General features: G+C 48.7%; 1 protein-coding gene and 1 non-coding gene across 2 annotated transcripts in view; one reads left to right on the top strand and one right to left on the bottom strand.

The window, feature by feature from the left end:
* Nucleotides 1-5,095: 5,095 nt before the first annotated feature.
* Trnag-gcc (transfer RNA glycine (anticodon GCC)) lies at nucleotides 5,096-5,166 on the bottom strand. Its single transcript has one exon. It is a non-coding gene; the product is annotated as a tRNA-Gly (tRNA).
* Nucleotides 5,167-9,474: 4,308 nt separating this feature from the next.
* LOC119440282 (uncharacterized) overlaps nucleotides 9,475-24,624 on the top strand; it is a 58,172-nt gene continuing 43,022 nt past the window's right edge. Inside the window, exons 1-2 of the mRNA XM_049662850.1 lie at nucleotides 9,475-9,712; nucleotides 10,995-11,323. Coding sequence (XP_049518807.1) covers nucleotides 9,475-9,712; nucleotides 10,995-11,323 — 567 coding nt within the window. The remainder of the gene's footprint in view (nucleotides 9,713-10,994; nucleotides 11,324-24,624) is intronic.

The following is a 24,624-nucleotide window of genomic DNA, read 5'->3' on the forward strand; positions in this document are numbered from 1 at the left end:
CACTGCACGAACTGGAAGAATCGCCAAGTGTGTGACGAGGACAGATGACTGGGTCGTCTAAAAAATCATATTTTCGCCATAAGGGCGAAGCAATGGATGCGATAGCAACATGCTAGAATATTACACGAAGTATAAGACTCGTAGCCGTAGTGGCACTGTGAATTGAAGTAAACGTAAGCTAAGTAAAAACGAGTTGTTGTGTTAGGGGTCCACTGTTTGGACCCTGCCATCAGACAATTTCATTTATGTTCATTAATTAAAGCCAACATCTTTCTAAGTGACTTTACCCCCACTTTTCCGTATCGGGTATGTTTCAAACCTCCTTTCTGGGCCGATCCCGGAGGTATAGTGCACAGCCGTGCCAATAAAATTGCATAATTTTCAGGTTCTAGCTCTTTTATTGTTTCGCACTTTTAATATTGAAGTCTTAGAAGATTTAAGATAAAAGGCATGCGCTGTCGGTGTTTTGTTTCATGATATGTGTTTGTGGGCTGCCATTCTCAAAATTCCGAGGAATAATTTTTAAGATTGTAAGACCTAGCTGGTATTAGCAACTTTAGTGATAGAATGGTGTTGCATTACAACCCACATATACCGCATGCCACATAGCATGGCATGACATATAGCATACATATACCTAAATATATACGGAACTAAACGGTGACGAGGACGACAAAATTTCGCTTGGATCGAGTGTCCATATATCGCAATAAAAGGAGATAAAGAGAGATTTCAGCGATCTCGGGCACAAAGCACCTTCTCTAAGGACATATACACCTTCACCCCCGACTTGTTCGTGGCTGCATGCCACCACCCCGATGTACCAGAAAAAATTGCAGCAGATCCACGAAGTGAATGCTGATGATCGAGCGAAGCTCCTTGGACGATTACTTCTGCTGCTCGAGCTTTCGATTCGGGGTCTTGCTGCCGTTGCTGCCGGCGTGCTGCTGCTTCTCGTGCTCGCAGCTCGGGGTTAGCTTCGCGGCGTTGCCGTTGGGCTGCCGCGTCTCGTTCTCGAAGTGTAGGATCAGAGCCACGACGTTTGCGCTTACGTTCGCGCTCCTCGCCACTAAACGGCTGTTAATTTTCAATAATAAATGTTTTATTCTCTCTCTCCATACTGCAGTGCTAAGTGTAGCGGCGCGGCGCCGGCGCAATACTTGCGCGCGGTCGGTATGCGCTCTGCGAACGGTTCTGCGCATGACGTCGTGAGCTTGCTCGGAGAGGGGTTTCGGAGCGTCGGTATGCGCGCTGCGTGCGCGACGGGGAGCTACGACGACGACGGCGACAACGGACATCGTGAGAGCCTAAGGAGCTTTGCTCCTAAAAATGGAATGGCCCGATTGATCCCTTCACAGACACGAGTATCACTCACAACTGACGCACACAAAATCCGTTCATTGGCAGGATGGTGAAGAGTTTCGCGAAAATGCAAGTCAAGGTCGTCGATTCTCTGGCGCATGAATATGCGTTTTCTTTGAGGAACACACGCCGCTGCATTTTTCTGATCAGAAATAACCAGAAAAAAGAAAGACAGCGTAAAACAGCCCATGCAGTTTATCTACACGTATTTATTCGTCGGGAAAATGAATCTGCTGTTTAGAATATTACGTTAGAATGTATTGGTATTACGCCTATGCAACATAACAAACGCCGCTGTTATCATCAGAGGAGGCTTAGTAAGGCGGGAAATGCAGAAACTGGAGGCGACGCCGCCTTTAAGATCCCGCGCCAGCTCGCCGTGCACTTTGAGATCATCTGTTGGGGTGTAGTGTGTTCTTCGGTAAAAGAAAGAATCTTTGGCGTGGCATTCTAAAGGAACGAAGGACTAATTAAGCCAAACTTCATAATAATGGGGAAGATTGGCCTTAACGTTTTCTAGGAGTAGTAAACCAATTCTCGCCAAATGAATGTAAATAGGGCGCTGAAAAATACTTTGCCAGCCTAAACTGATTTAGTGTTGCTCTCAGTGTATCTGTAGAGTGCGCTAGTCGACCTAGTCGGATAGGCATAGTGCAACCGATCATCGGTCTGATTTCGGTTTCAATTCTTGCAATAGCCTATAAGTGGCATGTAGCCAGTTTTTTTTTTTTTTCGCAGAGGCCCAAATTGTGGTCCGAACAAGCTGCCTTCCCCAATATGTGCCATCTACCACCCAAGTAATTCAAACTATGTTTTCAAGGCGGCATAATGTTCTGTACGCGTCACAGTGGAACGATAAATTTAATATAATCATTAACAAACCTTTCACGCTTGCCTCTTTATTTTTGTTTGCTGAAGTTCAGATGATATGTGCATAAAGCCCAAGGCTCACCATGTCTTGCTGGGCAATGCAATATATTTTGATCTAAGTGTGCCAGACCTTCCAGGCTATATGCGTTATGTTGAGTCTTTAGTTTAAATTTTACAGTTAGCCGACACTTGTGTAAATTATGTTTGCTAATCATCTGGAACATTTGAAAAAAAAAAAAAGATCGGCGCTTGGTGCCCATATGCTGGTACCCATGTGCTGTGTTATAAATATGACGAACACAACTTTTCTAATGAAAGGAATCCGCGCTGCAAACTAGAATATGTTGCTGTTTCCCATACAAGTTGAAAATAACTTAGATAAGAATAGAACAGCGAGTTATACACAACTCGTTTTGTTCTTGAAGTTAGCTGATATCTGACAAGATCTACTGCGTCCGTGACTTGAGCAAATTTTTTTTAACGAAGTGGTTTACACGGTTCTCCACGGACATATTAGACGAAAATTTAACTCCGAGACACTTAAAACTGTCAACAATTGAAATATTACGAGAGTTAAGAACGATTGCTTGGTGTGGTGGGTGTAATTGGTTTTTTTTTAACCGTGAATAGTACTATTTTACTTTTTCTTTCATTAATCTGCCATGCAGTTCGAGTCCGACCAATGCTGTAGTGACTGCATTGTTTCATCACACAGTGATACTAACTCTTCGACATCTGTTGCAAGAAATGCTAATATCAGCATCTATAATAAATTTTGCTTTGTAATTATTACGTGCAATATCGTTAAAGTATAAGTTAAATAACAGAGGCCTTAAAACGCTACCTTGAAGCACCCCACAAGAAATTTGTCTAACATTAGAAATTGAGTTAGCGATTTGAGCAATTTGTTTTCTATTAGTGCCCATAGGCTGGTACACATGTGCTGTGTTATAAATATGAACACAACTTTTTTTTAACCAAATGAATCCGCTGCAAACTAGAATATGTTGCTGTTCCCCATAGAAATTGAAAATAATTTAGATAAGGATAGAACAGCGAGTTATACACAACTAACCTCTCAATAGTTCTAAAGCATGACCATGAATGCCATATAATTGGAGCTTCTCAAGCACTATATCATAGTTCACCAGGGCACAGGCCTTTGAAAAGTGAACGAAAACATCGATTACAAATAACTTATTTTCAAAGTGCTGAAGAATACATTCTTCTTGGTGCAGCAACGCTAACTCCGTTAATTTATTTTTATTAAGCCTATACATGATGAGGGGGCGTAAGTATTGTGTGCTTATCAATAACTTTGTAAAGTCGAGTGTCCAACTCTTTTTTCTGAAATATTTGAAAAAGAATTGGCAAAATGGACATTGGTCTATAATTACGCCATTTTGATCTTCCTCTTTATTAAAAAACAGAGATTCGGGCTAACCCCAGTTTCTATAAAAAATGCTAACCGTTATACAAGTGCTAAAATATCTGTGAGAACTGGATCAATTATAGTGGCTACATAATTAACAGGTCATTCCTGGAGTCCTTGACTGTCACAGATAGCGTTAATTTTCAAATTTTGGATAACACATGCAATTTTTCGTGATGTAGTCTATAGTTCTTACAAATATAGAGCTATCAGCGTGAGCACGAACATAATCAATTGCGTCAGGCAAGCCACTGGTCGCTGGGATACTGGTAGGACAGTCGTTAAATGTTTCAGCCAATTCAATTCCAGATAACTCTTTGCCATCAACAAGCATGTTTAATGGTTGGGTGTGAAAATTATGGGAATGTTGCAGTGTGTTAAGTCGGGTGCAGAGTATGTCGCGGCGACCATGCGGGATATATCAAGATTAAAAATAATTATACTCTGTTCTTGCTCTTCACAGCTTTTCGCTCAACTCAATGCGATACAGTTTAAAGATAGCCCAGCCAACGGAAGAACGTGAATTAAGAAATTTTCAGTACAGCTTTCTGTGATTTCTGCACGTTCAAACAGGTAAGTGAGCGAAATACAATCTTCGCGAATGTGTCTAAAAATACATTATAAGCCCCGTTAGCCTCAGTTATTGAAGCAAAGAAAATGTCGAAATAAAATTCGAACACAGCAAGATCATACACAGTGCAGCACAGATCATACTTGTACGCTACTGCGCAGAACAATACCAGCGAAACTAAAGACACGAGTTAAATAAAAATTCGGTACGAAAGGAATTGCGTGCTTCGCTCACATCTGAGAAATAGCTGATAAGAAAGAGTCGGCGCAGTACGCTTGTTCGTTACCTCTTGTGGAAGCCTGTTCCAATCTCTTATCGTTCTACGAAAAAATGAAAATTGATAAGCGACATCTTTAGCCTGGGGCACAATAAGGGTAAGTTCGTGCTTTCCGCGGGTGCTTCTACACGTGTTAAACTATAAGTATTTGTCAAAATTCATTTTAGTTTGGCCGTTGACTATCGTGTAAAGCATCTTGAGATGGTGTAATTACTTACGGCGTTCCTCCAATGTTGGAAGACCAGACCTTGAACGGAGATCGGATAGTGACACCTGTCTTCCGTAGGCATTAAAAATGGACCTGAGTGCTCTTTTTTGTACTTTTTCCAGCTTATCTGTATCAGTCTTAGTGTGCGGGTCCAAACGACATCACCATATTCAAGTAGTGGACGCACCAGTGAAGTATAACCAACTATTAGGTCGTGAAGCATATTAGGTCGTGAAGTACTCTTATGGTGAACTGTTTTGGTGCTGCGGAAGGAAATAAGTGGTAATAAGAAAAAAAAAGAAAGGGGAAAAAAGTCGCTGCGTTCAGCGAAAATGCTGCAGAAAAAAAAAATGCAAAAAGAAAAAAAAAAAAAAATGCGTCGGCCGGGAATCGAACCCGGGCCACCCGCGTGGCAGGCGAGTATTCTACCACTGAACCACCGACGCCGACGAATGTGCGTATTTTCAACGCCTCCTATAAAGACAATGCCTGGAACGTCGCTCTTTTTCCCATAGAGAGGTCCCTGCCGCGTGTTGTCACCAGGCGCCGTGCGAGAGCGCTCGCCTACCTACTGCCTGGTCACGTGACACCATCAACTTAGCCAATGGCGTAGCCGGGAGCAGTCGGCAGCGCGCTGTCCGCCGGCGGAGAGCGCGAGCTCCCGCTGGCGTCCCTGGAGAAAAAAAAAACGTCGGCGTAAGTTTCAGCGCCGCTGACGCCGCGCGGACATTTGCAGCTCTCCAGCAAATTTTTGTACTAAAACAAACTGACCAGCGACAAAAAGCCCTGTAAGGTGACTCGCATGATCTCAGAACAGCGATAAAGAAACCACTTGAGTGTAATCGTCTGCATATAGCAGCGGTGACCACGCGCGGTCGGCAAGGTGTCGTCTGCTCGCGACAAGCCAGCTGCTTGGCTCCCGGCCGCCGCGCGCCGGCATGTTTACAAGGATCGCCCGTCAGGGGCGCTCGCCTACCTACTAGTGGGGGAGAGAAAAATCCGAGGGTAGGGCAGCGAGTTCACGGCTCATTTTCCAGGCATTGTCTTTATAGGAGGCGTTGGTATTTTACAAGGCGTTGTCAACGCCAATCGAAGTGTGCGTTCAAGCTGTCGCCGGTTTTGTCGGTTTGCCGTTTCTTCTTCTGAACAGAATGATACTTTAGAATTGGTTTGTTGGCTATCTACACTGCAAAACAGCTTGGATAGCTGTGCGGAAGCGAACGCCTTGAACACCTATACGGCGCTGGCGTCGAGGCACCCGAGATACCTCCGATGATGAGCGCTACAACGGCAGTGCTCGGCGCTAAATCTGAAATCGTGGATTGAAAAGTGGCGCTAAGCTACTGCTCCGGTTCTTTTTCGCTATTATAACTTGTACAATAAAGTGAATAATTAAAGAAAAAAATCTGTAAGCTTGTCTAATTATCTCCCTGATTATTATTTCATGTGGCGCAGGCAATTTCTCCTCTTCAGAAATCCACACGAGAAGGCAGAAAAGCGCTTCGCAGGCAAAAAATAAAAAATAGAGAAAAATTAAAAAGTAAGAGCGGGTGTTATATTTCGCGTTTGTAATAAAAGCCCCCACTTGAAAGTTATCGGTTAATTAATCGTCTTCGTCAGCGCTTCAGCTGATCTCCGTTTGCCTCAAGTCGCGATTTTACATTTTATATCGCGCAGAATCTTTGACGTTATGAATCCTCATAGGCGCCTGAATCCTAAGGCAGAGCGAGCGCGTTTTACTTCACGCTGAGCAAGCGGCTCAACAGAGCGACGAAGGTGGCGGGACAAGTTGAACAACCCAGTATGACGCACCACGCCCGAAATGTCTTGACGGTGCTGTGCTTGCAAAAATCTGCAGCGGCCGGCATTTTGGATAGATTAGGGCGGATCACAATTGGACTGAAAAATGGGATGACCCAGGAATTCGACGTCGCGAGGACACGGAACTCACTCTTTGCCTCAGTGATGACGATACCATGCATGTGCGGACAGTTGCTCCAACGGAGGTGCTGCAGTTGTTTGTTGAGAGATGTACTCGTCACCAAGACGTCGTCAACGTACACGAAAACGAATGGTTGACGGTGTGTCACCGAGTCGATGAAACGTTGAAATCACCATGCGGCGTTACGCACGCAGAATGGCACACAAACCGGGAGGCCGAAAAGGGTGGTGACCCGCCTTGTGGACGTCTTCAGCCACCGGAATCAGATGGTAAGCGCAGACAAGATTCCTTCCTGAGATGATGGTGGTGCCGTGTACAGCAAAAGTAAAGTATTGTATGCCGGACTAGGGATAACGATTAGGAACGGTGGAGTTATTAAACTAACGATAGTCTCCGCAAGGTCTTCAGTCTCTATAGTTTTTCTTTGGTGCTATACGTGGATATGCGGGCGTTTTTCCACTTCACCCCCAGCAGCACTGGAAGCAGGGGAAAACTGACCGCTGCTTTAATGATCGTGCAGTGGAATTTTCTGCAATTTCTGCAAGAAACAACGGTATTGCGCATTTGTCGGCTCAGTGTAGAGTTTGCATGTGCGCTCCGCGGCTTCGGAGGATCAAGATTCTCTGCTGCCCACAGAAAAAAAAAAAAAAAAGCAATTATTCTTGCTCCGTGCCACTGACAGAGAGCTGATAGAAGCGTTTTATATTGCCTCGAGCGGGAAGGCATGTGTTAGTGAAACTTCTATTTATTTATCTGTTTAGCAGCGAAGAAAGGTTCAAGCGCGGAATGTTGCGGTGACGTAATGATCATGCTCATATTTCAACGGGTTTATCTTTGTTGCTTCATTGTGCATGTGAGCGTAAGTCCTCATATGTGCGCATCTGACAGAATGAAAATTTAGTTGAAAGTTTGTGCTTGTCCGTGTCGATAGCCTCTTCTGCTTGCATGTCTTTGGCTAAGCATTTTTTCGCTTTGTTTTCTGCCTACTTTTCCGTCCTACATAGCAGCTACATGATGCTATGTGGCCTTTTGTCTCCCTCCTCCGCCGCCGCCAGGACGCGGTGTGGCTCGGTCCTGCGCGGGAGAGTGTGGCGTTTACGCCGTCTTCTTAATTGACCCTTACCCCATGACTAGCACTAGCATACCGACTGGGTGACGTCATTGACGTGGGTGCTTGCAGTCTTGTCCGGTCTTGTCAGCGAGCTTCTATCGTGAAAAAATGCTCGCTTGCGGTCATCATTCCGCCTGAAAAGCCTACATCTTAAAGTATGGAGCAAAGTGCCCACATATTTTTGTGAGTGTTTATAGGTCTCGAGATCTGGTTACGCGGTGCTACTGTACCGGTACATGCGGTGGCGTATGTCCGCGGAGATATGACCGCGGCCTCCGTTATGTTCGGGGTGCATGTTTCGAGGGATAGGGGCGACGATCAGCGTGTCACTGATGTCGGGTGGAATGACCTGTTCTGACCGTGTTGGACGAGTTTCTGCAGGATGTGCCGACCCGTGGCTGTCAGGGACATGCGTTCGAGTTGCGAGGCTCTTTGCGCATCCACGATTTCCTCAAGCGTGTTGTATACCTCCAGCTGTAGCAGACGAGCAGTGCTCGTGGACTCCGGTAGGCCAAGGGCGATCTTGTAAGTCTTGCGTATAAGGGTGTTGAGTTCCTCCCTTTCGGTGACATTCCAGTTGTGGAGGGCAGCCACATAAAGAATGCGACTGATTGCGAAGGAGTGTATGAGGCGCATGACGCTGTCCTCCTTCATGCCTGTGTGCTTGTTTGTAATGCGCTCGATCAGGCGGGTAGCCGCTGTAACCTTGCCTTCGATCTTGCGGATAGCTTCTGCGTTTGACCTGTTGGCTGCTATATGCATGCCGAGGATGCGTATCTTCGGGACTCGTGGAATACAGAAGCCGTCTTGCCAATAGGCGGAAAGTTTTCATTTGCCCGGGTTGGGGGGCTGGGGCCCGACCAGCTTGCCTAAGCGGTCATATATATATATATATAGTTCAATTTCATAACCTGAGTCCCCTCGCATCAACTCGCGTCTCTCGTATGAGCTATGCGAAAAGCCGATTCAGTTATTCACGTTAGGGAGATATGTGTGTTTTGTGCCACAACTACACATAAATGAAAACAGCCATGTAACGATTTGTGAAAGTTTTAATATACAAAGACACATTCAAGAAATATTTTCCTGACTAAAGGTCAGTTGAAAAGATAAGACATAACATATATAAAACATACACAATATATACCAATTTCTGTACACAACTTATGACTACAATTATTAGCATAAAACAACGTGACTCCATGACACAATACTTTATTTACTTGTCAAAGCATGCCTTATGCCACTGGTTTCATTTATTTCCCGGCGGCGGAATAAATGATTATAGAGTAATAAATTATCAGGCGCAAAAATACAGTCATATTGTGAGGTACCTCCGAGACTCCCACGTCCACTTTGCCAGCCGCCCGACAGATGGCAGCACCTGTCTGGCATTCTCCCCTGCTTTCCCGGAGTGGAGAGCTGAGAGATGGTGTCTGCCCCGCTGTAATGTAGGACTGTTGTGTTGAGTCGCGCTCGTGCGCGTTAGCCCTTTTACTGTTCTGTATGCCTTGCCGACATTAATAAAGACATCGACCTGCGTCGACGTTACTGCCTTCGTGTCAAGCCTCAAGCATCTCGCCCCAGCCCCGCCCTCACATTTGGCGCAGTCGACTAAGAATCTCGCCTCGCCGTTCGCTCCCGCCAAGCCCGCCGTGTCGCCGCCATTGTCTACCTCCCTGCTCCCGCCAAGTAAGCGCCATGCCGGGATTGAATTGGGCCGAAGTTGACGCTGCCACCGTCGCATGCTTCAGCACTAAGTTTCTGCAAACTGAGCTCATTCGCCGCGGAATCGATGCTGCCGGGTACAAGAGACGACCTGATTCAACGTTTGACAGCGTGCCTGGAGGAAGCTCGTGCAGCGATTCCGAAAGCACCGAGACCAGCCTCAGCGCCAGCTTCCTCGACCAGAGTGCAATTCCCTGCCTCGCCCCCGACGGTTTGTCAAGCAATACCAGGTGCAACGTCGCAAGTGTATGCGCCCGCCTCGTACGTCCCACCGCCACCGTGCACGTCCTACCCCCCGCAGTCTGCGACGCCGCAGCCATGCCAGCGCATGAAGTTTTTTCGCCGCCACATCAACCGCAGCCGTTTGTAACAACACCCAGCTTTGTAACGGCTCCACGGTACCCCCAGCCACTAATTGAAACGCCATTTTCGCCAATGTCACCGCAGTACCAGGCCCCTTCCTTGCCACAGCTGCAAGTGACAACGATGCCCGACGTATCGTCTACACTACCATTGTTCGAGGACTGCCACAAGCAAAGTGCGCGTTTGTGGATTCAGGAGATTCTACGAACACAGCAACTAACTTCGTGGTCGCCAGAAACAACCCGCCTCATCGCCGCAAGCAAGTTGAGAGGCACTGCGAAAAACTGGCACCTGACTCTTGGCGCGCAGTTCCCGACTTGGGATACGTGGCGTAAAGCTTTCCTGGACGCATTCGCCGACGAGCTGACTCTACTGCAATGGCAGCAGCAAATTATGTCCCAAGTACAGTCCAGCTCTCAGTCACTTCGCGACTATGCCTATGCAAAGCTTCGAGTAATAGAGAAATGTCCAGCGCCACTGACAGAGCCTCAGAAGGTGGAATATCTCCTGCACGGCATTCAGTGTGCGGGAACCGCAACAAGCATAGCAGCGCAACGCCCATCGTCAGTATCCAACTTCATTGATATATGCACCCAGCTTGACAGGGCAATGCAACATATACAGATCGCAAGCAACCTGGCTGATCGTCCTGAGCAGACTCTTCGGAGTCAAAATAACGGGACAACGCCTTCCAGACAAGTCTCTTCTGCATCATTAATGCCTTCAGTGGCACCTCCAACAGTTGTCAGTTTCAAGCAAAGTCGTGTGCCCCCGTCCCGCCCTGCCAGTCTTCCACATAGCCGTCGCATAGCAGATCTACCGCCTGCTGAACAGGACGCTCGGTACTCGGCTCTGTCACAGTGTTATGGTGTCCCTGCGTTTCGCCCAGGACAGTCATTGAGCGAAGCTGTTTGCTTCAAGTGTCACGAAAAGGGCCACCTAGCATCAAAATGCCCAACAAAGCAAGAGACTCACACAGCAGCCAGCCACAGCTTCAACATCACTTCATGGAGCAGCCCCTGCATTGCACACAAGCCCTTTGGACGACGTCCATGGCTCCCATCTGGAGTGTTCCTTCTTCACAGCTGACATTGCACTCTTGGGCTCCTACGATGCGTTCCCGGACACAGGGTCCAAGATAACTATAGTGACCAAGTCTGCAATCAAGAATCTTCCTCTGATGCCCTGGACACGCGAGCCCCTAACCGTTGTTGGTGGATCAAGTGTGCATCCCGAAGGCACGGTCTGCCTGAAGATTACAGTGGGCCCCATAACAGCTCTAGTGGAAGCCGCTGTGATCAGCAATAATGTCTTGCCAGTGATACTGGGTGAAGATTGGTTTCGTGCCAGCAATACAAGACTCGTGTTCGAGCCTCCAAATCCAGCTGAAATCCACCATCTGGCCTCTGGTACAGTCATACAGGCACACCAGAAGCTGTATCCACGTGCCTCATGCGCAGTAAGTCTTCGGCAGTCTTTCCTAGCTCAATGTACTGAAGTGCCATGTTCAGACGATCACCAGGAAGCACCTCTCCCAGGAATGGAGCCCCTTTGGAAGCCTTTGTGCAAAAGCCTGCCAGAACAAGCCACTGTTGCTCCAGAAGGTACAGTAGCCATAACAATTCATCCTGATCGTCCTCCCGCTTTTGTGGCAAAGGACTTATCAGAGATGCAGCAAGTAGCTCAATCTACGACCCTTTCAGATCATCTCACATTTGCTCGTGATGAGGATGACATGGGCCATTTCAAAGGTGTGGAACATTGCATAGACTTAGAGCCCGATGCCGTGCCGTACAGCCGAAGTCTGTGTCGACTTGCCTGTCTTTTTGCATTGCTAGTGCTGTACTTTTTCTTTTTCTTCTCCAGTTGTGTGAGCAGCAACAGCTCATTATTATCTGTCCTCCGCAAGGCCTCCCCAGAAAGTCAGTCATGCATAACTAAGTTAGAGGAAGCAGCATTCGCTGTAAACACTACACTCAATACAAGCAATGGCTTCAGTCCATTTGAGTTACTCTACGGGTACATCCCAAGGCTACCGGCCAGTGAGCAACTCCTCACTCACAGATTATCTTCTGGATGTCCAAGCAGATCGTACCGAAGCCATGGCTAACTGCGAAGCTCAAGGTCGTAGGAAGCACATCTATGACAGAACACACCGTCCGCATACATTCGGTGTCGGTGATTTTGTGTGGGTCCGTCGCCAACAACCTGTGCTTCAAGGGCTTGAGAAACTGTCCCCTCGCTTCACAGACATCTACCGCCTAGCAGAACGTCTTACGCCTGCCACATTTAGGGCCATCCAGGTTTCAAGTCCATCCACCAGGCACTTTGCTCAGCCAAGAACAGTGCACGTTTCACAAGTGAAATGTTATGTGCCGCCACTGCCTGTGAAGTGCCTGGAAAAGACACAGCGTCAACTTTGTCTTCGTCCTCTGAACAAGATTCGCCTTCATGCCCTCAGCAGTGCGAACCGCCCAGCCTGCAGCAATCAACCAGCAGTGTGTCACGTAGCTCAGAAACTGCATCTGCTTTGCCGCTGAACGCTCAGCGCCCAGTCAGACAGCGCAGACCGCCTACCCATCTTCAGGACTATGAAGTGGACTTTTGAAAGTGCTGTGCTTGTGCCTGTTGCAATTTCTTTAGAGTTTGTCTTTGCCTTTAGAGTTTGTCATCGCAATTTTGACTTTAATCCATGTAGAACATTTATTGCCTTGCCTTGTCTGTTGCTATTTGCCTGTCATATGCCTATTTTCCTGCCTCACCTATTCATGCCTAGTATTGCCATACATTGCCTGTTGTCCATGTCTAGCGTTTTCTCCCATTTGCCTAGCCTTAGTTAACAGTTGTAATCAAAGAAGACTTTGATCATAAAAGTGGGGCCGGATGTGAGATACCTCCGAGACTCCCACGTCCACTTTGCCAGCCGCCCGACAGATGACAGCACCTGTCTGGCATTCTCCCCTGCTTTCCCGCCTTTAGCTTGGAGTGGAGAGCTGAGATGGTGTCTGCCCCGCTGTCATGTAGGACGGTTGTGTTGAGTCGCGCTCGTGCGCGTTAGCCCTTGTATTGTTCTGTATGCCTTGCCTACATTAATAAAGACGTCGACCTGCGTCGACGTTACTGCCTTCGTGTCAAGCCTCAAGCATCTCGCCCCAGCCCCGCCCTCACAATATTAACAAATAATAAATAAGACACAACGATATCTCAACAGTGGGAAAGGGCACGAGAGGAAGTAGTAAGAGCGTGGATGGCGTTTTTGAGCAGCTAATGCAGCATATGACAAATAAATATTGTTACGCGCTATGCCGAGCATGGAAGAATGCGCCAAAAAGGCGGTGAAGACGACGATCGGAGCAGCGCTCGTGTTGTTGTTCTGCCATCTTGCCTGCAGCCGTCTCTCTTTGTATATATCGTGTAAATATAATTTTCCTATCCCTTTTGCTACTCATATCCCCGTGGCATTTTGGTGGGAGGTGCGGGGTACCCACACGGTACAACGGAGCTCCGCAGCGGCCGACGCTTGGCTTTATCCACGATGGCGGAAGAGGTGTCTGCGCCCACCGAGGCGGCACAAACGACAACGGTCGTCCTGGCTCAGCTAAAGAACCCAGGCACATTCTGCGGGACTGACAACGTCGACATCGAGGACTGGCTATCCCTGTACGAGCGTGCAAGTAAGAATAATCGCTGGGATGAGACGATCATGTTGGCCAACATACTATTTTATCTCGAGGGAACCGCGAAGGTGTGGTTTCAGAATAATGAAGCGGAAATTGGGAGCTGGGATGCATGCAAGGAAAAGATGCGTTCCCTGTTCGGCAAGTCCACAGGGAGAAAGGCAGCAGCAAAGAAGGAGCTGGCATCTCGTGCGCAGACAGCGACAGAGTCATACCTGACTTATATACAGGACGTGCTTGCCCTTTGCCGCAAAGCCGACGACAGCATGACGGAGTCTGAGAAAGTAGGCCACGTGTTAAAAGGCATAGCAGATGATGCCTTCAACCTGCTAATCTGCAAGGACTGCGACACCATCGATGCCATCATCCAAGAGTGCAAGCGCTTTGAGGCCGCCAAAAGTCGACGCATTGCCAATAACTTCGCTCGACTTCCGAACACGGCAGCAACGTGGTCCTGCGAAGACGTACCTGAGCCGTCGGCGCCGCTCACCGTGGAACACGTGAAGAAGATCATCCGACGTGAACTTGATGCTGCGTCTCCTGCTTCTACGTGCGGCCGTACTTGTGATCATAGTTCCCAGATGGTGCCACTAGTCCAAGCTATCGTTCATCGGGAGCTCTCCAATGCTGGCCTGGACTCTGTGTGCGCCGCAGCTCCTTCGCAGCCGATCGACCGCCGTCCCTCACTTTCGCACGCCCAAGGTCAAAGGCCGCCTTTCCGTACTCGCAACCCAGCCGAATGGAGGACTGCTGATGACCGTCCAATTTGCTTTAACTGCCGTCGTATTGGACACGTGGCCCGCCATTGTAACAGCCGGTGGTATTGGTATCAGGCTCCCTATGGAAACAACCGTAACAACCGTCACCCCGACATGGATCATGGCCGATTTCAGCCCTACCACGAGCATCCCCAAACCACCGCTGAAGACGCTCCCCCCATGCCGTATCGTCGTTCGCCATCCCCACGTGGTCACCAGTCCCGTTCGCCGTTGTCGCGTCGCCAATCGTCTCGCTCGCCCCAATTCCGCCGCCCTACGTCGCCGATTGCACGACTCCCTCGGGAAAACTAGACGATGCAGCTCCCAGAGGTGATGCTGCATCGACGACCCGCCTGCCAAATCCTCTGACCACACTGCAGACCAGACGAAACCTGATAGACGTTAAACTGGATGACGCACATGTTGTCGCTCTAGTGGACACTGGGGCTCAGATATCAGTGATGAATTCGGAGCTTCGTCGCCGCCTTAAGAAGGTCCTAACACCACCCACAGTACCGCTCATTCGTGTCGCCGATGGCGGAACGTTTCCCGTGCTAGGGATGTGCTCCGCGCGAATAAGTGTTGCCGACCGATCCACAAACGTACTCCTTGCCGTGCTCGAGAAATGCTCCCATGACCTCATTCTCGGTATGGATTTTCTGTCTGCCCATTCTGCCCTTATTGACTGTGGAACCGGCTTGCTTCAGCTAGACCTACCGTGCTACCATGACGCTCCTACTACACGCCAGCCGCGCTTGTGCTCAGTGGATTACGTTCGGCTACCTCCTCAAGCCGTTATGTATGTGAACTTGCGGTCTTGTCCGCCCATTCCCGATGGCGATTACATTTTGACCCCGATCGTTGACGTCTTATTCGCCAAAAACGTCGCTCTTCCTCACACCCTTATCAGAGTTGCAGATAATCACACGTCTCTACCCATACTGAACTTTAGCTGGTGCACGCAACTCATCCCAAGCGGCATGACTCTAGGCCACATTGCTTCTATCGATGAGTGTGCCGTTTCTGCATTCGTCACCGACGCTTCTTTATCCTCTGCCCCTTCCTCTTTCTCGCACAATCTCGACGACGGTAATATTGACAAGATGATTGCGTCTGACCTCCTTCCTGCACAGACAGCCGATATGCGGCGCGTATTGAAGTCCTACCGCGACATCTTTGACTTCAATGACCGTCCTTTGGGGCAGACATCTGTGGTCACTCACAAGATCAATACTGGGGATGCCAGCCCAATCAGACGACGTCCCTATCGCGTGTCCCATGCCGAGCGAGAAGTGATACAGCGTGAAGTCGACAAGATGCTCATCAAGGACGTCATTGAGCCTTCATGTAGTCCATGGGCATCACCAGTCGTCCTGGTGAAGAAGAAAGATGGCAGCTGGCGCTTCTGCGTCGACTACCGGCACCTAAACAAGGTAACGCGCAAGGACGTCTACCCTTTACCGCGGATCGATGACGCTCTCGACTGTCTACACGGCTCTGCATACTTCTCTTCTATCGACCTGAGGTCAGGCTACTGGCAGATCTCCGTCGATGATCAAGACCGTGAAAAAACCGCATTTGTTACGCCTGATGGACTTTACCAGTTTAAGGTAATGCCGTTTGGACTGTGTAATGCCCCAGCCACATTTGAAAGGATGATGGACTCCCTCCTCCGTGGATACAAATGGTCAACTTGCCTGTGTTACCTTGACGATGTCATCGTGTTCTCACCGACATTTGACAGTCACCTTAGCCGATTGTCGGCAGTTCTTGAAGTTTTCAGGCGAGCAGGCCTTCAGCTCAACTCTACCAAATGCCGTTTTGGCCGCCGCGAAATCACTGTGCTTGGCCACCTTGTGAGTGCTGAAGGCGTGCAACCTGACCCAGAAAAAATTCGTGTTGTGAAAGACTTCCCTATACCACGTTCCACTAAAGACGTCCGGAGCTTTGTAGGCTTGTGCTCCTATTTTCGACGTTTTGTCAAGAACTTCGCCGACGTTGCCCGCCCACTCACGGAACTCTTGAAGACGGAAACGCCATTTTCTTGGGGTCCTGAACAGGCCACTGCGTTTCACACGCTCACGACGTTACTTACGTCACCACCCATCTTGGCCCATTTTGACCCGTCAGCCCCCACTGAACTTCGCACCGACGCCTGTGGACATGGCATCGGCGCTGTTCTCGCCCAGCAGCAACAAGGTCGCGATCGCGTCATCGCCTATGCCAGTCGCCTTCTTTCCTCTTCAGAGTGCAAATTTTCGATCACTGAACGCGAGTGCCTCGCACTAGTTTGGGCTGTCGGCAAGTTTCGACCATACTTGTTTGGCCGCACCTTTTCGGTCATCACCGACCACCATGCGCTTTGCTGGTTGTCTTCCCTCAAGGATCCGACTGGACGACTTGGTCGCTGGGCACTGAAACTGCAAGAATACAGCTTTGACGTCACTTACAAGTCTGGCAGACTGCACCAGGATGCGGACTGCCTATCCCGTCATCCAGTGGACCCTCCCGACTTGTCAGCACACGATTCGGACGCCTGTGTCTTCGCGATATCCGCTTTATCCGACATACGCAGCGAACAGCTCAGCGATGCCCATTTGCGGTCAATTATCCACCGTCTACACTCTCATGACTGTGCCCCGTCCATACAATTATTCGTGCTTCGCGACGGCATCTTATACAGACGCAACACCAGCTCCGATGGCCCAGAGCTTCTACTAGTTGTACCCGAAACACTCCGTTCCACTGTCCTCGAACAGCTTCATGATGCCCCAACAGCTGGACATCTCGGAGCAACTCGCACGTACGATCGCGTTCGGCGTCGGTTCTTTTGGCCAGGCCTCCACCGCTCTGTGCGCCGATACGTTGCTTCTTGCGAGTCTTGTCAGCGTCACAAGCATCCATCCTTGTCGCCAGCCGGTCCTCTTCAGCCCATCGACATTCCCGGTGTCCCGTTCTACCGCGTCGGCCTTGATCTCATCGGGCCATTCCCAACATCTCTGACTGGGAACAAGTGGATTGCCGTCGCTACGGACTACGCGACACGATACGCTATCACGCGGGCACTACCGACAAGCTGTGCCACTGACGTTGCGGAATTCCTACTTTACGACGTTATTCTTCACCACGGCGCTCCTCGACAGCTGCTGACCGACCGTGGTCGCTCCTTTCTGTCCAAAGTCGTCGACGACATTCTTCGTTCGTGTTCCATCCGTCACAAGCTAACCACTGCCTACCACCCGCAAACCAATGGGCTTACTGAGCGCCTCAACCGCACGCTGACCACAATGCTCTCCATGTACGTTTCCTCAGACCACCGTGATTGGGACAGCACCTTGCCTTATGTGACATTCGCCTACAACTCGTCACGCCATGACACCGCTGGCTTTCCCCCTTTTACCTCTTGTTTGGCCGCCATCCCACATTGCCCTTCGAGACGCTTTTACCATCACCTGTGCGCCCTGTTACCGACTACGCCCGCGATGCAGCTTCTCGGGCTGCAACGGCTCGCCAGATTGCCAGGGATCGTCTTTCTGCCTCCCAGCTGTCCCAGAAGGCCCGCTACGATAGCCATCACAGAGTCGTTAATTATTCTCCGGGCTCTTTGGTCCTCCTCTGGACGCCTTGCCGCCACGTTGGCTTGTCTTCAAAGCTTCTTTCCCGATACTCCGGGCCTTACAAGGTCCTACGCCAGGTCACCGACGTCACGTACGAGATCACTCCATTGGACAGTCGCTCATCTACCGCGTCCGCCACTGATATCGTGCACGTATCCCGCCTTAAGCCTTATGTTGCCGGACAAGATCCTACTGCTCCTTAAGCGCCGAGACGGCGCTCTCGACGGCGGGGGTTCTATGTTACGCGCTATGCCGAGCATGGAAGAATGCGCCAAAAAGGCGGTGAAGACGACGATCGGAGCAGCGCTCGTGTTGTTGTTCTGCCATCTTGCCTGCAGCCGTCTCTCTTTGTATATATCGTGTAAATATAATTTTCCTATCCCTTTTGCTACTCATATCCCCGTGGCAATATTAATAAGGAAAAAGCACAGCATAGACTGGGAAGCTTTAGAAATAGCGCAACGAAGCGTCTTTCCGTACCCAAAAGGCCTCACCCTACTTGCCCTGTCATGCACCCCGTTTTCGTTCCTGGAAATAACTTTTTGCTTTGTTTTCTTAGCCAAATGGTTAGCTTTAACTTGTGAGTTGGCAACTTTCTCTTTCCTATTAAAGACATCATTTCGTTGTCTGATGGGATGGTTTCACCTTGAGGGAAAATGTGTTCATTCGGGCACTTGTTCTAGCTATGAAGTCGTCGGCAATTTTATTTAAATTGATTTTGCGGGAGAGTTCTTTGTGAGTGTGCAAAATGGCCAGATGGTTCAAACGGGCTTGTCCAGTCGTCGACCGCATGTACGTTTTCAGTCGCCGAAGACAAGAAAAGGACCTCTCGGATGTGCTTGACGAGACCGGTATGGTTAACGCAATTTTTGTTAGCTTCCATGGCCATTTCTGGCAAAAGGTTTCGCAGGTGTTCGCCCTTCTCCCCCGAAAACATCTGCACGACGTCCTCGAATGTATGCAATGGTGCCGACTTTTGTTGGCTTACGATGTCAATGAGCATGTCTCTGTGCAAAATCAGCCGTCCTCGTTCAAGGTCGTCGCCGTAGAACTTTGTTATGTATGCTTCGTCTTGCTTTCCTGTGGCAAACTGCTCAATGTGTGACATATGCTGCCACATCTCAGGTGGATATCTGTCGCTTAACGAGGACAGTACAGTGTCAAGTACTTCGTAGTACCTCTGGCGGTACATGTCCTCCGCTGATGTGAACACGTGAGCTGAGGAACCTTCTTGATATGTGGAGTTTTCTTTCGCCTAGCAGCTGGAACACACGGGTCCTCAACTCCTACTTTTCCTGCCTCTGCCAACACCTCCTCCCAAACCAAGGGAAAACTTGCCTCAGTTCAGCGACGCTTGCAGTGACGGATTTCACCATTTTCTTCGCTTGGTCAAACCTGAGCGTTCTTTTTTTGTAAGGCGGTATTCAGTGCTTCCATTCGTGAAAACACTTTTGTCAGAAGCGTCACCATGAAAAACGATTCAGACTTGAACAGCATCCTTAAAAATCCGCTGGCTTTCGCACCGGCCTCAGTTCGCTCTTCGGATGCTGTTTCAGAGAAAAACGTTATGAGACTGCTATAATTTGAAAGAACTGATCGCAGTGATGAAGCCTTTAGCGTCCACCTTGTCGGGCAGAATTTTCGCAAGTTCACATCCTCTTTTACCTGAATCTCTTGAAAAGAAGCAACGCGCTTTGGAGAGCAGGTCACGAAGTTTATCAGTTCAGTGACGGCGTAAAGAAAATCACGGCACATGTCTACTTTCTGGCCGACATCATGCAAAACCAAATTCAGGATGTGCGCTAGGCAGTGTACATATAGCCCGCGACGTTCCTGTTCTTGTATGAGAGCTTGTACTCCTCGGTGCTTTCCTCTCATGTTTGCCGCACCATCATAGCACTGCCCGCGGCACTTTTCAATGGGCAGATTAAATCTACAAAGAATGTCTTTCAATATAGCAAAGAGGCTCGTCGCTGTGGTGTCCGTCGTGTTGAAAAACCCACAGAACAGCTCCTCTACTTCCAGGCTTTCTGTGACCACCCGAAAACAAACTGAAAGTTATTTGCCAGAAATGCCTGCTGTCTCGTCCATAATGACAGCGTAGTGCTCTGCCGCACGAACTTCGTCTGTGAGTGAACGAAGGATGTCATGTGCCATGAGTTCCACCATCTCGTTTAAAATCTGGTGAGAAATTCATTTGTATTTGGTTCTTAAAAGCCACGATCGCAATGAAGGAATATCATTAGCCCGGAGTTCCAGCAGCTGCCTCAAATTACTCTCTGTGTCTTCGTGGCCACGTATTGCTAAGCCTTGGGTCGACAGGTACAGTAGTGACGACAGTGTTGCTAGGAGAGCCTGTCGGGCGTCGTCCATTTCTTTCGCCTTTCCCTTGGCGCAAGCATATGCCACATTCGCGCTGCCTTTTGCAGCTACGACGGAATTACATGCCTCCTTATGAAAATTAGACCTCTCATGGGATTTAAATATGTCAATTGCCTTTTTCCAGTTTGAGAAACCATTTTTCACAAATGCCAGGTAAGAATCCTTGTCTTGGGAAGTGTTAGGGAGCGGCTGTTTCATCTCTGATGCTGTGCAACAGGTCTCGCAAAACGCGTTGTCACTGTGGACATTGTAAGATAACCACTTGTAGGTACTTTTCCAGGTAGGCTGGAAGCGCCGCCCCTGTTTTTCTGTAGATGGTGCATCAGAAACCTCGCCGATGGATCGAATTTTGGAAGGACCGGCTTCTGCAGTGCACAGGGCACACAGAGCTTGGTGTGCTAGTGTCATCAGCGCGCGGTGGAGCTTCAGCGACTGAACTGGAAATGCTGGATGAGGGACGGCTCTCCTCGCAGTCTTCACCGGGGGCTTTCCGTTTCCTGATCAGATATTTTTCCATTGCTTTTGAACAGTCTGCAAGGGAAATGAATAACATTCTGAATAGACGCTCGCATAAACATACAAAGTTTGGTATAATATTCATATTCAGAGTTGGTCAAGCGCGTAGGAACCCTGGTCAATTTTTAAAAAGACAAAATAATCTTGACCATTTCTGGAAGCATGAAGAATTATCCCGCGGTAAAAAAACCCAATTTTCACACACACACACACACACACAAAAAAAAGGGATTTGCCAAGTCTGAATGACGGCGCCGCCTGTGGCAATGAGCTGTAAAAATTTTCGGCTACCCATAATATCATTTAGTGCGCGCTGCAATAAAGGTATGTGTCTTCTTCAAATTAGAAATACATTTCTTCAGTATCTGGGCCGACCAGCATGCGAATAATTTTATACCCTCACGTGGCAACGAATATGGGACGATCAACCTACATTTGTCTACAAGCTATACGCGAATACACATGGCATATACGTACTATCACGATGAAAAGAAATGCGAACAGCGGAGCGCGTGGCCGAAGCATAACAAGCCTGAAGGCATAGGGCGCGCAGTCCAGTTGTCACCATTGACAGGCGCGCACGTCCGGTTTGATCGTGCTGTGCGATGATGCACCCCCTATACTGCGATATTTTTGTTTGGGCTGTCCAACTTGCGATGTCATCATTACTGCGCCATTAACTTTTCTCTTTTTGAAATAAAAGAGAAGCAGAACACAAACAAAAATATCACGGTGTAATCATCGGTCGCGAATAACCAGGCACTTGTGATCTCTGCAGCTACATTATTATTGCCATCAAACAAAAATATAAAGAAGATAAGACGTTTCATGTAAAAAGAAGATGCAGGCGCTACATTTGTGAACTACATCCACACGTCATGTTATTTTAATTCTTTGAGCGCACTGCCGCACGACGGTGGCATAAGATAACACGCTCTATCTCCTGTTCCTAGTCCCTCAAAGTGCCACCGGGCCATGATTGCCCCGTTAGATCTCTCACAGGCGTGCAGACGGTGCAGTTACTTTGTTTACAGGCGCCGTGACACCGCGGTATACATTAAACCGCAGTCGGCGCGTTTCTTTTGCCGAGAGCCGCGAAAACGAATTGTTTCGATGAGCGATGCGCCGAGCGAATATGCAGCTTGCTTTTTCTTACGCCTGAGTGTCTACCCACTTTCGTTGCTGGCGCTCGCATGCGCGTTTTAACTTTCGTCATGGCAATGTGTGCTGGCTTCACTGCGAAGGAGCTCGGGCTCATAATTTGACACAGGAATGACTTTTTGGGCGCGGGAGCGGCATGAGGACGCTGAACAAAGTGTCACACGTTAAAGAACTACCACAAAGGTGCAGATCACGGCAGTTGTGAAAATAGAAATAAGTTGTGCGGCTGTTAGCATGTTTGTGAATACGCTGTGCAGCATGACCATACATTTTGGAATACATTATTCAAACTACATACAAAGCCATTTTTTCAACCTATTGCCACTTGAGCAAACTGTTGCTATTTTTTAAAGGCTACTCTCTCAATTTCTTAAACTGGAATAATAGATCTGCCACTGGGAACCAATTTTGCGAGAACGAATAATCCTCAAAGGCCGATTCTCTACGCGATCAAGCATTCCGCGCCTACACGAACCTTACATAAACACAGTAGTTGTTTTACACAGTAATTACCTTACACAATCAAAACCACGCACGTTCACTTTTCACTTGTTCCTGAAGGTTCCCTCACTGCCTCCTCGGCTCGTATTAGCGCCTGATAAGTTTTGCCAACTGAATACCTCGTACATGCCTTATTGTAGGAGCACTCTCTCTGTAACACTGCCGTCCTGGTACAGAACGGCTCAGAACTATGCGATAGCTCCCACTTTTTCCTTTTATTAAAACTTACCGCCACGCAATGTTCATAAAGACGCACCCCTCCATTAGAACGAGATCGAACAATTTTCCGAATCAGTCAGCGCCGACCACTTTTGGTCACTCTGGGTGGCTTAAGCGCGGGCACTTGCGCTCCTGCTGACGTGGTAGCCGACTTTGACGCCGCCAGATGTGCAAGGCTGCCATAAAGAACCATGTACGATCGCGCGCGTATAGTATTATAGTTCACGCAAGTCAAAGTATCATGACGATGCACTTCACATTGCTTTCGTGCTGACGGTCGACGCTTACTGCGACAGTGAACCTCTACTAAAGACGTCGAGTATTCGAAGGGGTATGCGTTAATAATGGAAGACTTCACTCACCTGTTCGGACCGATCAGGTCGCAGACGTCAGTTGTCAACTTGTCTGTATGGGCAGGCACTCGCTTAATTTCACAAGTGAGACGAGTGAGGCAGCATCCAAAGGGCCTGGACACGATGGTACTACCTCGTTGAAAAACCAGCGAGCGTTTTAAAGTCCTCTGCATTTCCAAAGTTGTGCGCATGAAAACCACAACGGACACAATGGCGCTTCGCTTGGTTCTCCTATCTCGGATTCTCCACCTGCTCAAACGCGAAGGTGCCTCCTGCTAATGCTCACAAGACATCACTATAGACGGCGCAGTGGCAGCGCGCTAAGCTTAGGGTTCTTGCAAGGCTCAGAGGAGAAGGCAGCGGCGCATGCGCAGAGTACAAGTCTTGAACGCGCGGTCACTTTATCGATAAAGCGTGCGCTTTGAAAAAAAAAAAAGGGGGGGGGGGGGGACAAGCGCGCGCGTATCTGCTAGTTTGTAGTGACTGCGGCTGTCCGTGCGCCTGGGGAGTACTACATACGCGGGTCGCGCGCTTTATTTTGGCGGTAATCTGCGCGCGGTATCTTAAAGCGATCCGCAGACTGCTAATACCTTTGTACGCGCTGTGCTTTTGCCGCTCAGTTTCCGTTGAAGCGATAGACAGTACGAAGATCACTGCTTGCTGCTGTTGGTGCCGCACATACGCCAGCGTTTTGATGGTTAGTGTCAGAGGTCATAGAGTGTGCTGTGTTCATGTTTGCTTGGGCGCGCTGACAACATGCTTGATAATTCAGTTAGTAAGCAAATGTTTGCAAGTTTATACGGCCGATAAAACTACTATCCTTACTTCATATAGCTGTCTACTAATTTTCTATTGCAATCGATGCTTCGCCGTTGGGGCGACACTGCGCCTCTTTCTTTTTTTCTTTATTTTACGTTTAGTGCGAGTATAAGTGCTGCTGCGCATGGCGGCTATTGATTCTGATTGCGAGTGAATCCGGCTTAGCCACACTTCGGTGACTGAGTAAATTATTTTTATTTATGACCGCTGCAGGCATGTGGGGATGTTTCCATCCCTAATAAATGTTGTAAATTATTAGAACAGTTTTTCGTAGTTTTTTTTTTGTGAGTCGTTAGCATTGTTCAAAAAAAGCACGCAAAGCAATTTGAAGAGAGGTGAACATTCTTCTTCTTTTGGGGGTTTTACGTGCCAAAACCAGTTCTGATTATGAGACACGCCGTAGTGGAGGGTTCCAGATTAATTTTGATCACCTGGGGTTTTTTAACGTGCAGTAAAACGGAAGCACACGGGCGTTTTTGCATTTTGCCTCCATCGAAATACGGCCGCCGCGGCCGGGATTCGATCCCGTGATCTCGTGTTCAGCAGCACAACGCCTTAGCTGACTGAGCCACCGCGGCGGGTGAGAAGTGATCATTACCATCATCATCTTCATCATCAGCCTATATTTTATGGTCACTGCAGGACGAAGGCCTCTCCCTGCGATCTCCAATTATTCCTGTATTCCAAGCGTATTCCAGCTTGCAGGCGCAAGTAGGAATACGCTAGCGCAAGGCAGGGTAATTGGAGGAACATAGAG

This window comes from Dermacentor silvarum, chromosome 2 (genome assembly GCF_013339745.2).
Source record: "Dermacentor silvarum isolate Dsil-2018 chromosome 2, BIME_Dsil_1.4, whole genome shotgun sequence".
Lineage (NCBI taxonomy): Eukaryota > Metazoa > Arthropoda > Arachnida > Ixodida > Ixodidae > Dermacentor > Dermacentor silvarum.